Below are 12,922 nucleotides of genomic sequence, written 5' to 3' on the forward strand. Positions count from 1 at the left end.
TTTGAGGAACGTGAATGACTCACCAGTCACCAACTGTCATCATGTTTCACCCCCCCCCCCTTTTTTTTTCTCCGATGGTTGTTGGTGGTGTTATGGTCGAGGGTTGTATCATTGTACCATTTCATGATGTTACACTTACAGAGATATCATGACAGATTATGTCAATACAATGAGATAGATGGTATATTTGAATTTGCCTTGAGATAGACACTTGTAGGGTGGGAGTAAGGGATATTTAACTTTCTGTGGTCTGCACATTAGTGTATTAGCATGATACACAAGTGATTTTTGACTTTTGATAAATAGGAAGCACGGCTGCATTGCATTTCAAGCAAAAAATAAATACATGTTTACAATAGTATGTCAAATTTTTAATCAGCCATACATTCAGTACTGGATGGGAAAGCGGTCAAAACCATTACATGAAAAGAGCACTCGTACACAAATGATAAAAAACATAATAAGACAAGGATGCATGAAAAATAAAAAAGGAAATAAACTCTTTGATATCAGGTCTACAAATTCTGTTGGACGGAGCTTGATATTGTACTTTGTACAAATAGGCTACACACAAGGAGGGTTTATATATTCTTTTTGATTTCCTCCCAAAGACAGCTCTATTCTCTCAAGAGAATGCAAGTGCCAGTGTTCACATGGGTAGGTTTCTCCTGCCCTCATGTGGTGAGGGAAAGCTATGACAGGGTTGCATATTAGTGCAGTTCATACAAAATTAAATAATATGCATCACAAAGCCTTGTCCACCAAAACATGCACATATATTATTGCCCTGCAGATTAAGACAACCCCACATTAAACAACTTGTTACTATTCTAAACTGAAACTAACATGTTTTAAATTCCTCTACTTTCCTGTGTTTGTTTTTGACTTTATGCAGCATTCCAAATATTGGTAGCCTGGCCTTGCCATCCATGAATCTCGGCTCAATTAACATTTCCCTCCGCATCACATGGCAAGAGTATGAGGGCGTGACCAGGCAACATTAGTGGAGCCACAAGCAGTAAATTCTGTATACAACAGCTTATAGTCTGTCTGTGCACAATACCATTTACATATAGCCTGTGTTTATTTATACAAACCTAGGTAACAACAAAGTGGGACAAAAAAAGTTGCAGGGAAAAGACCTTGGGAGTATGAGGATGGAATTTGTGTTCCTGATAAGAATGATCTAGCTTAATAAAGAAAATAAAGAATAAAGAAAATGTCTGTCAGGAACTGGCCATGCTGCAAGATAAACATGGCAATCGTACAAAAATAATGTATTTCACCGGTCGCTAAAGCTTGCAATAGAGAAAATACAACGTGTTGCTGAATTCATCAACAATACATGTGCTGCTTTAAATAGGGCTGAATTATTAGGCAAAAGCATGGGTTATTTCATAGACCCTTTGAACATGCATTCTTGACAAACTTACCCAGATGTTTGCTGTCTATTATCATATTCATATTTTTTTTTTCAAAATGGTACTCTCCCATTAAGAATAAGACACCACCACACAATGTCAAACTGAAAACTGCTTAAAAGCCCACATCAACAATAGCCAAGGGTTTATGAGCATTTTTGTAAAGCAGCTAAGGCAAAATGCTATCAGTGACAGAAACCCATGTATGGGAAAACGCATGCTTAGAAAAACGTGAAAACACTCTGAAAAATGTGGCAGTGTTGAGTGAATTGGCAAGGTGAGAAGAGTATCGTGTAAAAAAAGAGATAGAGGGCAAATGCTAAATAACTTTTTTTTCAAACACGTAAAAGTGCTAAACTTGACCTTGTGCAATGTGCATTACTGGAGAACTTCACTCATTGCTAGCAAGTCTCATCTATATGTTTGGCATTTTACAAAATCAGTCAAACAATTAGTAAATATGTTGGACACAGCTCTGATAAGCTTCTATTCTAAGGCAGCAATGGGTAAATTGCATTCCCAAATGGACAAAAAAGGTTCTAGTCCCCCAAATGTACATCAGTATTATTATCCTACTGCATAGAGCCACATAGTACTGGGCTCAATATAGTAGCAGAGTGAAGGCCATAGCATGTTTAAAGGTAGCTTTAACGAAGAACAATCAGTTTTTTAGGATTCTAAAGATTTAGCTTCAACAAGTAGCAGTAGCAAACAGCCGAGTCATATACTTTGAGGTCAACATGGTGCACATACAAATATAGCATATCAGAACAATGAACCCTATTCTTAGCAATAGACATATTGCAGTGGTTGATAGTCAAAACTTCCCTTTATAAAACAATACAATACTTTGTTTTATCTGTATCACTGCCCTGCATATCTGAGACAAAACAGCAGTCACATTAAATGGCTCAAAAGACTGCTTTCAATGTACAACAACTACTTAGGAGAAAGCTTTTTGTCTATTGTTGAACACATTGCACTTGCTAAAAAATTCAGGCTAATCACTGTGTCACTACATTTAAAATACATTCAGTGGTGAAGGGCAAGGCACATGGATAAGCATGAGTGGACTGCTACCCTGTGTTTCTTCAGGCCTGCTGCATTCTGCAGTCGAACACTAAACCAGAGACTTGAATGAAAGCTTTCCTTATCCTAGTAAACTAGACAAACCTTAACGGCAGATTGTTTTAGCCAGGCATGTAGGTCTAGAACTGCACAATTTAAGATATTCCAAAAAGGACACAAAATCTGTCCTTCAATCAAGACGCTCTGTGTATCAAGTTTTTTTTGTCCAGTTTGAATCTGTGTAGCGAGTCATTGGGTTTTAGCATGGTGACGGCATGGCTGTACTGACTTATTACGTGCAGGTAAGCAGTTTGAACGCCAACCGTTGGCTCCACCAACAACCTTCACCTTCATGAACAGAGCAGTGCCATGCTAAACGTTTTTCATGTTATACTCTGCCAGGCTATACTGTTCATTCTGGTGCCTTTGCTCTTTGTGCTCATTAATGCATTGGAACTCAATAAATTCAATAATTGATGAGCACAACCTTGCGGCTGCCACATCTTGACAATAACGGAGAATGATCATTGACTCTGGTATCACTAAGTCAGTCTAAGCCAGAATTTGACAAGCATTGATGTACATGTTTCAAACAATAAAATATAAAGCTTTGAACATCCTATTGCATAATTTCTTAACTTATCCTACTACCTGATTTAGAAAAAGTATCACATTTTAGGGAATACAATTTTCAATATTGTTCTGAATAGTATTCAATGATGGTATATGTTTGTGTAACGTTTTGTCTTTTTTTAAGTCACTATGTATACTCCAGTTTGTTTGTGTGTAGACATTAAGTTCCCAATTGAAGACTGTATGAAATGGACAAAAGCAGTGTTAAATTGTGAATTGTCACTAAGGTTTTGCAATCCATTCAAAATAAGCGATCTCATCTAAGTCCACTGGATAGTCGGTAAGGAGCAAGGGCTCCTTGTTGTCGTAGCGCTCACCTTTGTAGCTCACCCAGTGGCCAGGTGGCAAATATATGTCCCTCTCCTGTTTCCCTTGATCCAGCACTGGAGCCACCATCAGGTCATCACCAATGAGGAACTGTGAGTCAATCTTATATGCCGTCTCATCCGTGGTGGCAATCCACCACACGGGCCTTATGATCGGGTCACCTGTGTGTATCACTTCACTGGCCAGTTCCAGCACTCGAGGCGCCACCAGAGTCTCGTGGAGTTTGGTGAACCGCTGAGCGATCTGGACCACTTCGTCGTCGTATGCCCAAGGTGGAATGGAGAACTGCATGGCGGGCATGAAGGCACATAATTCCAGCCAGCGGATGTACAGCTCCCGGTCTGGAAGGGCCGAGCCCCCAGCTGTGCGGTTGGGATAGGCATTCCCACCAATCATGTCTGGCAGTATGAACTGGTAGCCCAGAATGCTAATGGTGAGGACAGAGGGGATGAGGGACTTCAGACCAAGCTCATAGCCCCACACTGAGTCACGGTCGATGATTCGAAAGAAGCAGGAGATGTTCTGTGACTGGTACCCTGAGCGCACTTCAGCCCACTCATTGTAGGGCTGAGCGATTTCCGAGTAGCGTCGCGTAAAGCTGCTGGGGTCAGAGAGATGAGCATAAGTGCGGAACTTCCAAGGTAAGTAACTGGTCTCACCAGCATCAAATTTAAAGGATGTGATGCCTTGGTACCTATAACGTAGACTTCGAAGTTGTGCGATATACCAGTACCGTGCATCCGGGTTGGTGAAGTCCAGGATCCCTCCAATTCCATTCCACCAGCGAACAAGCGCTGGGAGATTTCCTGTAGGCTCTCTCACAAGATAGCCTTTCTCCACTACCGTCCGAAAGTTCACAGAGTCATAGTTGACAAATGGATGCGTCCAAAGGGACACAAGGAAGCCATCGGCCTTAAGCTGCTGAAACATTCCAGTGGCATTGGGGAACGTCTCTGGGTCAAAATCAAAATCACCATATTGTTTTGAGTATCGATCGTCCAGTTGTAGAAGGCTACAGTTAAAGCCGTGCTTTCGTATGTTGGCTGCATACTCCAGAAGCTTGTTCTGGTTGATGTCTGTCTTGTGCAGGGCCCACGTGGACCAGATAGGGTGTCGGAACATGGATTTAGATGGAACTTTGAGGGGCTTGTAGAAGTACCTGCGCACCATGTACTTGTGGATCGAGCCAACGTCTGACCCTACACATACACGGTAGCTGAGCTCAGCATATGGTGGCTTGCCAAGAGGAGGTCTGTACGGACTGTCCTGGTACCGTGCCTGGAAGTAAAAGGTCTTTTCTGTGTCATTCCAGCCGAGATGGAATGGCACCGAGTCGTTGATTTTGATGGCCGTCGCATTAGAGGAGAGCCAGTAGCGCTCTAAAATACTTCCTGACTCGTTCCGGTTGGCGTACACGTCACCCGTCACAAAGGGTTTTGGCTCCTGCTGGCCCTTGAAGGTGATTGGCCAGTGCTGAACTGCAGACTCTGCTCCGCCATACCAGTGTGATCCATTGTAGGACATGGCATGGTCCACCGGCCGGTCAGATTCCAGCTCCTCCCACCTGAGACGGTAGCACGTCACTGTCTTTACAAATACAGTCTGGATGAAGAAGTTGAGTTTCCCATCGTTTGAACGGCCGCATCTCAGGATATCATTGTCATCCTTGTAACAGGAATCCAGGTCAAGGGTACTCGACCTGAAATCAAAAATTGGCATGTTAAATGGTAATGATGAATTTGTGTGTTTAGTGAGGCAAGATCCTGAAGTAGCCCATTGAATTTCAAAGTTGACCATTCTCATAATTTTGGTTGAAAACGCTCACATTGCTAAAACGATGGATGCTCTAAATATAGGCTAAGCTTAGATGTAGCAACATATCGCAAACACACAGTACATTATTTCAATATATAGCAAAACTCTGCCTTTCAGTGATTTGTCTATGGACTTTTTTTCATCGCTGTGTGTTATGGTTCTGTATGTTGGATTATTGGGTAATATTGTGTCCTAACTGCAAGTGATATAATGCTACTGTGCGACCGCTGCTGTATCTACCTTTGTTACATCATATTCAGTAATAAGCATGCATACAGTTATATACTATATAAGCATGCATGCAAGTTATATGTTATTTTTAACTTTCCGCTGGTTGGTGATCTCCATCAATCCCTTAGCTGCTTTATTCCAGTTTTTGTAATGATTACTGGAAGTGTCACATACTGTAACTTCAACCAGCTGACTAAGATGTCGGACATGGCAACGTGATGTGACTAAAATAGAAAAGGACAAAGCCCCAAAAAGGTCATGTAGCGTGATTTGTTGCATTGTGTTCAGGTAGGACAGTTCAACAGAAAATAATGGAATAGAACAAATTTTGTCTCTTGCCATCAGTCGTGATGATTGCAGTTAGGACACAGTATGAGATTTTGCTGTTAGACAGCTGCCTGAAGTGTTTTTTCAGTACAACATTAAAATAAGTTACTCTATGTAATTCTGAAAATTAAGATCAAATACATCAATAGAACATGCTCTCTGCAGTGCCGCAGTAAGTTTGATGCAAAAGGGGTTTGATTGGCTACACAGCAGCACAGCACAGTGGCATTTCCAGAAGGTTTCATTAAAAGTAATCTGTTCAGTGAATGTCAGAGGTCAGAGAGCAACAGTGACAGAACAGGGGGATACATTGATTGTATGCTTTGCTTCACTCAATTATGACTACAACTGGCAATTTTCACTTTCCATTATTTTTTTCCGCTCTACTAAATGTCACTTCAAATCAACTTGACAAGATCATTATGTGTTGTTTAAAATGACCAACTCACAAAAATTGCAATGATAATGACTTCCATTCTCCAAAAAATTGCAATGATAATGACCTCCATGTTGTTGATATCTTTAGATGTTTTTCATAGGAAGTAAGTAAGACCCCATTCAAATAATTTTTCAACTAAAACGTCTTCAAAACTTTGCTTTGTTGTCTACTTATTTTCCCTCACTGACCTGAAAGCCATTTTGAAGACGATGGCTGCTGCTTGGTTGCGTATGACGAAGCCATCTTTGTTCAGTTCCAGCATCTCAGCCCGCAAGAGGTCGGGCTTGGGCAGTGAGGCGATATAATAGCACCAAGCCGTCACCGCGGCAATCACCAGCACCACGCCCAGCACACCGGCCGCAACCACAGGCCGGGTGTCCTTGTTGATCTTCTTGATGGGGGTGTTATCGGTGATGGTGCCCCCTGCCCCTCCAGGCACTACTTGGTACATGGTGGCGTCCTGCCAACCATGCAACCAGTGAGAGTGGTAACAACCCTTCACTCGTTAAAATACTGTTCCGCTGAACTTAATAAAATAAGTCATCAATGACTTGTGGTGTTGACTACAAATGTTTCAATTCTTTGAGGGAGTCAACTGATTCCTTGTTCGTGATTTTCAGCTCTTCAAATGTCTCCTTCTGCCACCTAGAAAAAAGGACAAAGATTTCTAATATCAGAAATTCAGAAATTCTGGACTGATAATACGATACGCTTGATATGAATGTTGCATAACGCTTGATGTTGCATAATACAAAATATAATGAAACCCAACAGATAATCCAACAAAATGGGTGGAGATCAGTCAACCAAACAGTTCAATCACTCCCACATGGGACACAGGACAGATTAACATGGACTCAAAGTGCATGAGTAGATTAAATAAAACAACCAGCCCGAGTAACAAATGCTTTGAGGGAAAGATTGGTTTTCCATAAAAATGATTAATTGTCTGAAGATTTACAGGTAACAATTATGAATGACAATAATTACACTATAATTACTAATAAACCATGTGAGGAGAAATAAATAAAATACATATTTTTGCCTGGGGGAAATTATATTTTAATACAAAAAACGGTAGGTGGAACCATGGTAGCCCAAGTGTTGTATATGAAATATTTATGTGTCATTTATTAAATGAAATATTTATGTAATATTAGCTTTTGCTGAAGTGCATGAGAAACAATACTGTGCATGCAGTACATACACTTGTCAGCTCAACATTCACATGTTATGTATCCGTGATACATGTATTGTGTACATGAGAAAGGGGGATGGGCTTTCACTTTGACAATGAAAATGCCATAACATGAGGTTAGAGGAAACACTAGTATCAACTGGTTGTAACCAATCCTTTGGATTCACTGCCTTTTTTGATAACAAAGTATTCCAAAGTGTCAAAACGGTGTTGGATGAAGTCTGGATGAAGCTGAGAACATTTTCAGAGAGGGCCTTTGAGGGCATCTGTATGCAGGAGGGAAGTGTGGTTAGCTCCCAGGTCAACATGTCTCCAATGCCAGAGCCTGCTTCCTGCTAAAACGTCTAGTTTCTAGCTTTGTATATTTGTTTATTCAATCAATTCAACTTTGCCAACTGTGGTCATGTTTCTTGGCCAAAGCAGGTGTAATCAGCCAATACAATCCTTGACTATTTTCTGTCATACCCCTGTGGTAGTTAACAGCCTGAAACAACAACGGAGAGAACAAGTGGTGCCCTAATTACTTACAAGAAAAGACTCTGTGGCTCTGCACACCCTTGCCACCTTACCATTCAGCAAGACCGAAAGAAGGGGAAGTGAAAAGTGTGTGTGTGTGTGTGTGTGTGTGTGTGTGTGTGTGTGTGTGTGTGTGTGTGTGTGTGTGTGTGTGTGTGTGTGTGTGTGAACAAATACTAGTCTGATACCTCTTGGGTAGAATGGAATAGTCAAACACAGCACTCTGTGATTTTCTTTTTTCTTTTAATTTACCAACATTTTATTTCTTGTGGAATGGTGATGGCACCCACAGGTGAAAAGCAGGTGGTGGGGTGGGGGGGCTAGATGTGCTAAATAGTGGACTGGACTTACACTTTAATATCAGTAGTGCACTGTGTTTTTTTATTTTTATTTGTTTGTAACACGCATGCGTACATGCACACGCACACGCACACGCACACGCACACACACACACACACACACACACACACACACACACAGGTTCCCTCTCCTTGAGATCTGATATTGATTTAGCAGAGCTGTTACCACAGAGGGGTAGATAAGAAAAAAGTAAGCTTAGTTATCTAGAGAAGAGTAGAAGTGTAGTTATCTGACTTGGTATTCTTAAATCCTTAAATGCACCTGTTCATCTGCTAAACTTACTTTTGTGGCCTAACGGATGGGCAAAGAGAGATGAGACACGGTTAGAAGTAGAAACCACACCTGTGATGTATTTCACCTTCACACCTTGAGAAAGACTCCTGCACGAGTCGAAACGCATCGTTGCGTGTGGCACAAATAAAACAAAGGACTTACCACCCACCACCTTTTGTTCTTCCCTTGGATTTTTGTTTTCTCTCCCTGTTAATGTCTGCCCCCTTTTTTATGTTTTTCTCAGTTGAATTGTATTTTTTGTTTGTCCATTGTTTTCCAATTTGGTTTGGGGCACTTGCATGTCTTAGTGCCCGATATAAGCTTACTCAGAGCGTGTAAGGGGTGGGGTGGGGGATTGGGGGGTACCTTGGGAGGGTAATAACTTGTATTGATACTGTTGCTGTTAACATTTCTCTTTTAAAATGAATAAAAGAACATTGAGTAAAACAAAGGACTTAATAGCAGAGTTGCCTTAGGACCCTCCTTTATTTTGATGTTCAAGATGCCCTTTTCCCCTTGAACCGCACCTGCATTACCCAATTGTTTTGAGACCCAAGGCAGCGCTCCCCCGTCTCTCTTTTTAAAAAAGGTTAGAAGTAGCTTGTTAGCTCTGAGCAAAATGTACTATGACTATTTAGTGTATAGTAGGAAAATTATACATTTTTACAAGCACTTGCAAGTGATAACTCTTGGAACATACAGTGCAATGAGTCTGTATTCATCCACTCCATGTGCATAACACAGTAAGAACCTGCTATTTGTTGATCATAGTTTATGGGCGAGTGTTAGCCTTATAGTCTGTTTTGACAGTAAAGAAGTGTTAATACACATCTTTTAACAAGGTCAACAAACCTACTGTGTGTCACAGAGGTGAGTACACCGCTCACATTTCTGCAGAATTATAAGTATATCTTTTCAGGGGACCTTTTTGGTAAAGTAGCCAGTGTAAAATGTACATACTGTAACCGTTTCGATGTATTGTTCCACAAACGTGAGTACACCCATATGTTAAAATCCCATACTTGTAGAAAGGATAATGATCTACATCAGTAGTCACAGTATATATTGACATGCATGTTTCTTTAGGTGAAATATAACTTTCCAATGTTGACCGCATTTCATGCAGCCCAAACCATGCCAGTCCCACTAACATGCTTGTCTGTAAGCATGTGACTATTTTCTACTACTCACTTGGTTACCACCACACATGCTCAACACCATCTGAAGCAAATTATCTTGGTCTCATCACAGCCAAACAGAGTAAGAATATGGGTTGCTGGAACCATGTGGTGTGGCCTGATGACACCAAACTAAACAAAGCCTCTCAATGAAATTTCACTCATGTTTGTGGGAACATTTTGAGATATGAATGGCTGCATATGGAATTATTTTGAGTGAACAATAAATTGAAGCAGCTATACAAGTTGTTCGCTGGCTACTGTTCATTGTGTCAAAGTGAAATACTGATACGTGATATACTTACAAATCTGCAGAAAGGTGAGAGATATACTCACTTTTGTGACATATGTTGTGTGCAGCCCCTTCAAAAACCAAACTGGTTTCCAACAGACCGACATAGCAGAATCACTACACACACAGCTAAAAATACAACTTTTTTCATTGGTCCCAGGACAGTAACAGAGAAGCTAAAACATTCTGCTATGTCGGGTAAAGTCACGAGTCCAAGTCTGGAGCCAAGTGACGGAGAGTTGCAATTAAACTAATATGCAATGTAGAACAACATCTTTGGTGAGTGACCATTATTGAATTAAATTAAGTTAAAAATGTTGTGAAATTACAAAAGTGAACGGACTGGTCTCAGGCAGGAATCAAATAACCCCATGGTAGTTTGAAATGGGCCCACCCACAGAATAAAGAGTAAGCTTTTAATTTGTGTCATTTAAATGGATCTGGCTCATATCGGTTTTAACACCACTCCAGTTGCCCTGGTTGGAGATGGAGGGCTTAACTGCTCACTGCTCCAACTATTGTATCAAAACCATTATTCAATTAACACTGGAAATGAAAACAAATTTCAGGGGCGCTGTGGCGCAGCGCGCTAAGCCCCCCACATTTGGGCTTACAAGCCCAAGGGTTGCACCCAGAGTTTGAATCCGGCCTGGGTCATTTGCCATCCCTACCCCGTCTCTCTCTCCACATTCGCTTCCTGTTGCTCTTCACTGTCCTATCTCAAATAAAGGCAAAAAGTCAACAATTTAAAAAAAAAGAAAACTAATTTCAAATGTGATATTCTGGAGGTCAGGACACGGCTTGGTTTAATGACAATGTGTCAAGGGCTGCCATGATGATTCCAATTTCATTTGCCTGGTCCAGTATAAGGTCATAGGAAAAAAGTTTGTACACCCTTTGAAATTTCATACATTTCTGTCAAAATTTGTCATAAAACAGGGTCTGATCTTCCCGGAAATCGCAAGAATGAACAGTGTGTGCATTCGATAGGTGTTGATCCTCCTTTAGTTGCAAAAACCTTAACTAGACATAAAAACTTTCCCCCATGACTGTAGGCCTTCCCAGCAGCACATTTCCTCAGCTTTTAAACTCATCATGTGTGCAGTGCGAACCATCCTAAAACTGAACATGTCATTGAAGAAATGTCTTCTTCACCATTAATGTCACATGGACACTATACACAACACATATTTCCTGTGAACACTGGCATTCAGCTGCTGCCCTAGGGACTTTCTTCAAGGAAATACCAATAGATATGCGGTACGTAGGTTATGGTATGGTATGTTATGTTACGTATGTTATGTTACGGTATGCATGTTCCCACACTCAGTTTGACATCTGAGACTTGAGATCTGCTCAGGGTAAAATTTCAAGTGTTTATTTTCCAAAGAAGAAAGTGCTGACACCCTGCAGGGGGATCAAGTCCAGACTGGAAAGATCATGATTTCAAACTGCTGACTTTGCCTAGCCTATTGAATGGAACAGTCTTGCTTACATCTAAACAGGTTTTTGCTGTTGGCTTCTCATGGCAGACTGACCCAGGGATCAAAAGCGTGGACCTATTAAACTCTGTGTGTGTGTGTGTGTGTGTGTGTGTGTGTGTGTGTGTGTGTGTGTGTGTGTGTGTGTGTGTGTGTGTGTGTGTGTGGAGACAACAATTGACGAAAATGCTATTTTAAGACGTGGCTGAGATTCACTCCAGTGCACACCATGCTTTTTGACACTCAAACACACACCTACGTAGGCCATTACCTTTCTGGCACCCTGCAGCTGGAATCCTGACAGGCTACAGTTCACACTCACAGAGCCTACACTGGTTGGCTACCTTCCTTAGCAAATAGTTTGTTGATAACAGTGTTTAGATTTCAGAAAGAAGTCCATTCGTTTATAAATACATATTCAAAGAAATAATACGAATAAAAGAAATTAGTCGCATGAAACCACTGACATGGTTATTTGAATGCGCATGCAAACTGAAGTCACTGTCCTGTGGACACATAGACGCAAACTCCTCGAACACATTGTAACAGAACAATAACAGTTGTAGCCTATCTACGTCGCGGCTACTATGTTACCGCCATCGTGGTAAATGTTTCATCGAGTTAGGAAATAGCATTGCTCCTAGCACAGTTCTTGACGGCTCTGCGGTTGTGGAGAGAGCACCCCAGACCAGACCGTTATATCTGCTGCATTACAGTACACCAGAATAATGCAGTCCTTTGGGTGAGTTGTAGCTATCTCATAACCCTACAATATTTTGACAGCTAAGAAATAATACACTAACGACTCACCGGTGGTCGTGGTTGCGTCGTGCACAAACTTCAGGTGCTGGTGTCCCGTGGCGGAGAAGACAAAAACACGACACTCTGCAGCGCCGTACAAGGCAGAGGAGGAACTCGCGTCTGCCACCCTGCGTTACTCATCAAAAACAAGACTTCCCTCCAGCCTGGAGTCGAGACGGGAGTTGTAGTTCTCCTAGAAAAATCCCTTACCTCAGTGGGGGCAACAGCTGCATTTATTTCAAATAAACGACTCCAAGAATATGGACATACAGTGTTGCATTTATTTAGCTTCCCCACCTCTGGAACAAGCAGGTTATGCCGAACAAAACAAAACAAAAAAATATCTGACTTTCCAAAATTCATAAAATAGCTGGAGCTGTGGACAGGGTCACCTCTGTTGATACTCTGACACAAACTCAGGGTGGATGATGTAGAAGCTGGCCTTGAATGGTTTGACCACATGAAAACAGCTGTGTCCTCCACTGCAAGAAGAACAGGGTGGTTTAGAATGCATCCAATCCATTCATGCTCTTCCATAAACTGTGTAGATCTGCTCTTGTTA

General features: G+C 41.4%; 2 protein-coding genes across 2 annotated transcripts in view; both read right to left on the bottom strand.

Annotated features, from left to right (window-relative positions):
• Positions 1-358: 358 nt before the first annotated feature.
• myorg (myogenesis regulating glycosidase (putative)) lies at positions 359-12,533 on the bottom strand. Its single transcript, XM_063210951.1, has 3 exons — positions 12,370-12,533; positions 6,450-6,906; positions 359-5,148 (listed from the first exon to the last, which is right to left on the bottom strand). Exons 2-3 carry the CDS (start codon positions 6,710-6,712, stop codon positions 3,345-3,347), a joined length of 2,067 nt encoding a protein of 688 aa, XP_063067021.1. The 5' UTR covers positions 6,713-6,906; positions 12,370-12,533; the 3' UTR covers positions 359-3,344.
• A 126-nt stretch (positions 12,534-12,659) lies between these two features.
• LOC134458556 (uncharacterized) overlaps positions 12,660-12,922 on the bottom strand; it is a 5,616-nt gene continuing 5,353 nt past the window's right edge. Inside the window, exon 5 of the mRNA XM_063210953.1 lies at positions 12,660-12,842. Coding sequence (XP_063067023.1) covers positions 12,749-12,842 — 94 coding nt within the window. The 3' untranslated portion in view covers positions 12,660-12,748. The remainder of the gene's footprint in view (positions 12,843-12,922) is intronic.

Source organism: Engraulis encrasicolus, chromosome 11 (genome assembly GCF_034702125.1).
Source record: "Engraulis encrasicolus isolate BLACKSEA-1 chromosome 11, IST_EnEncr_1.0, whole genome shotgun sequence".
NCBI classification, from domain to species: domain Eukaryota; kingdom Metazoa; phylum Chordata; class Actinopteri; order Clupeiformes; family Engraulidae; genus Engraulis; species Engraulis encrasicolus.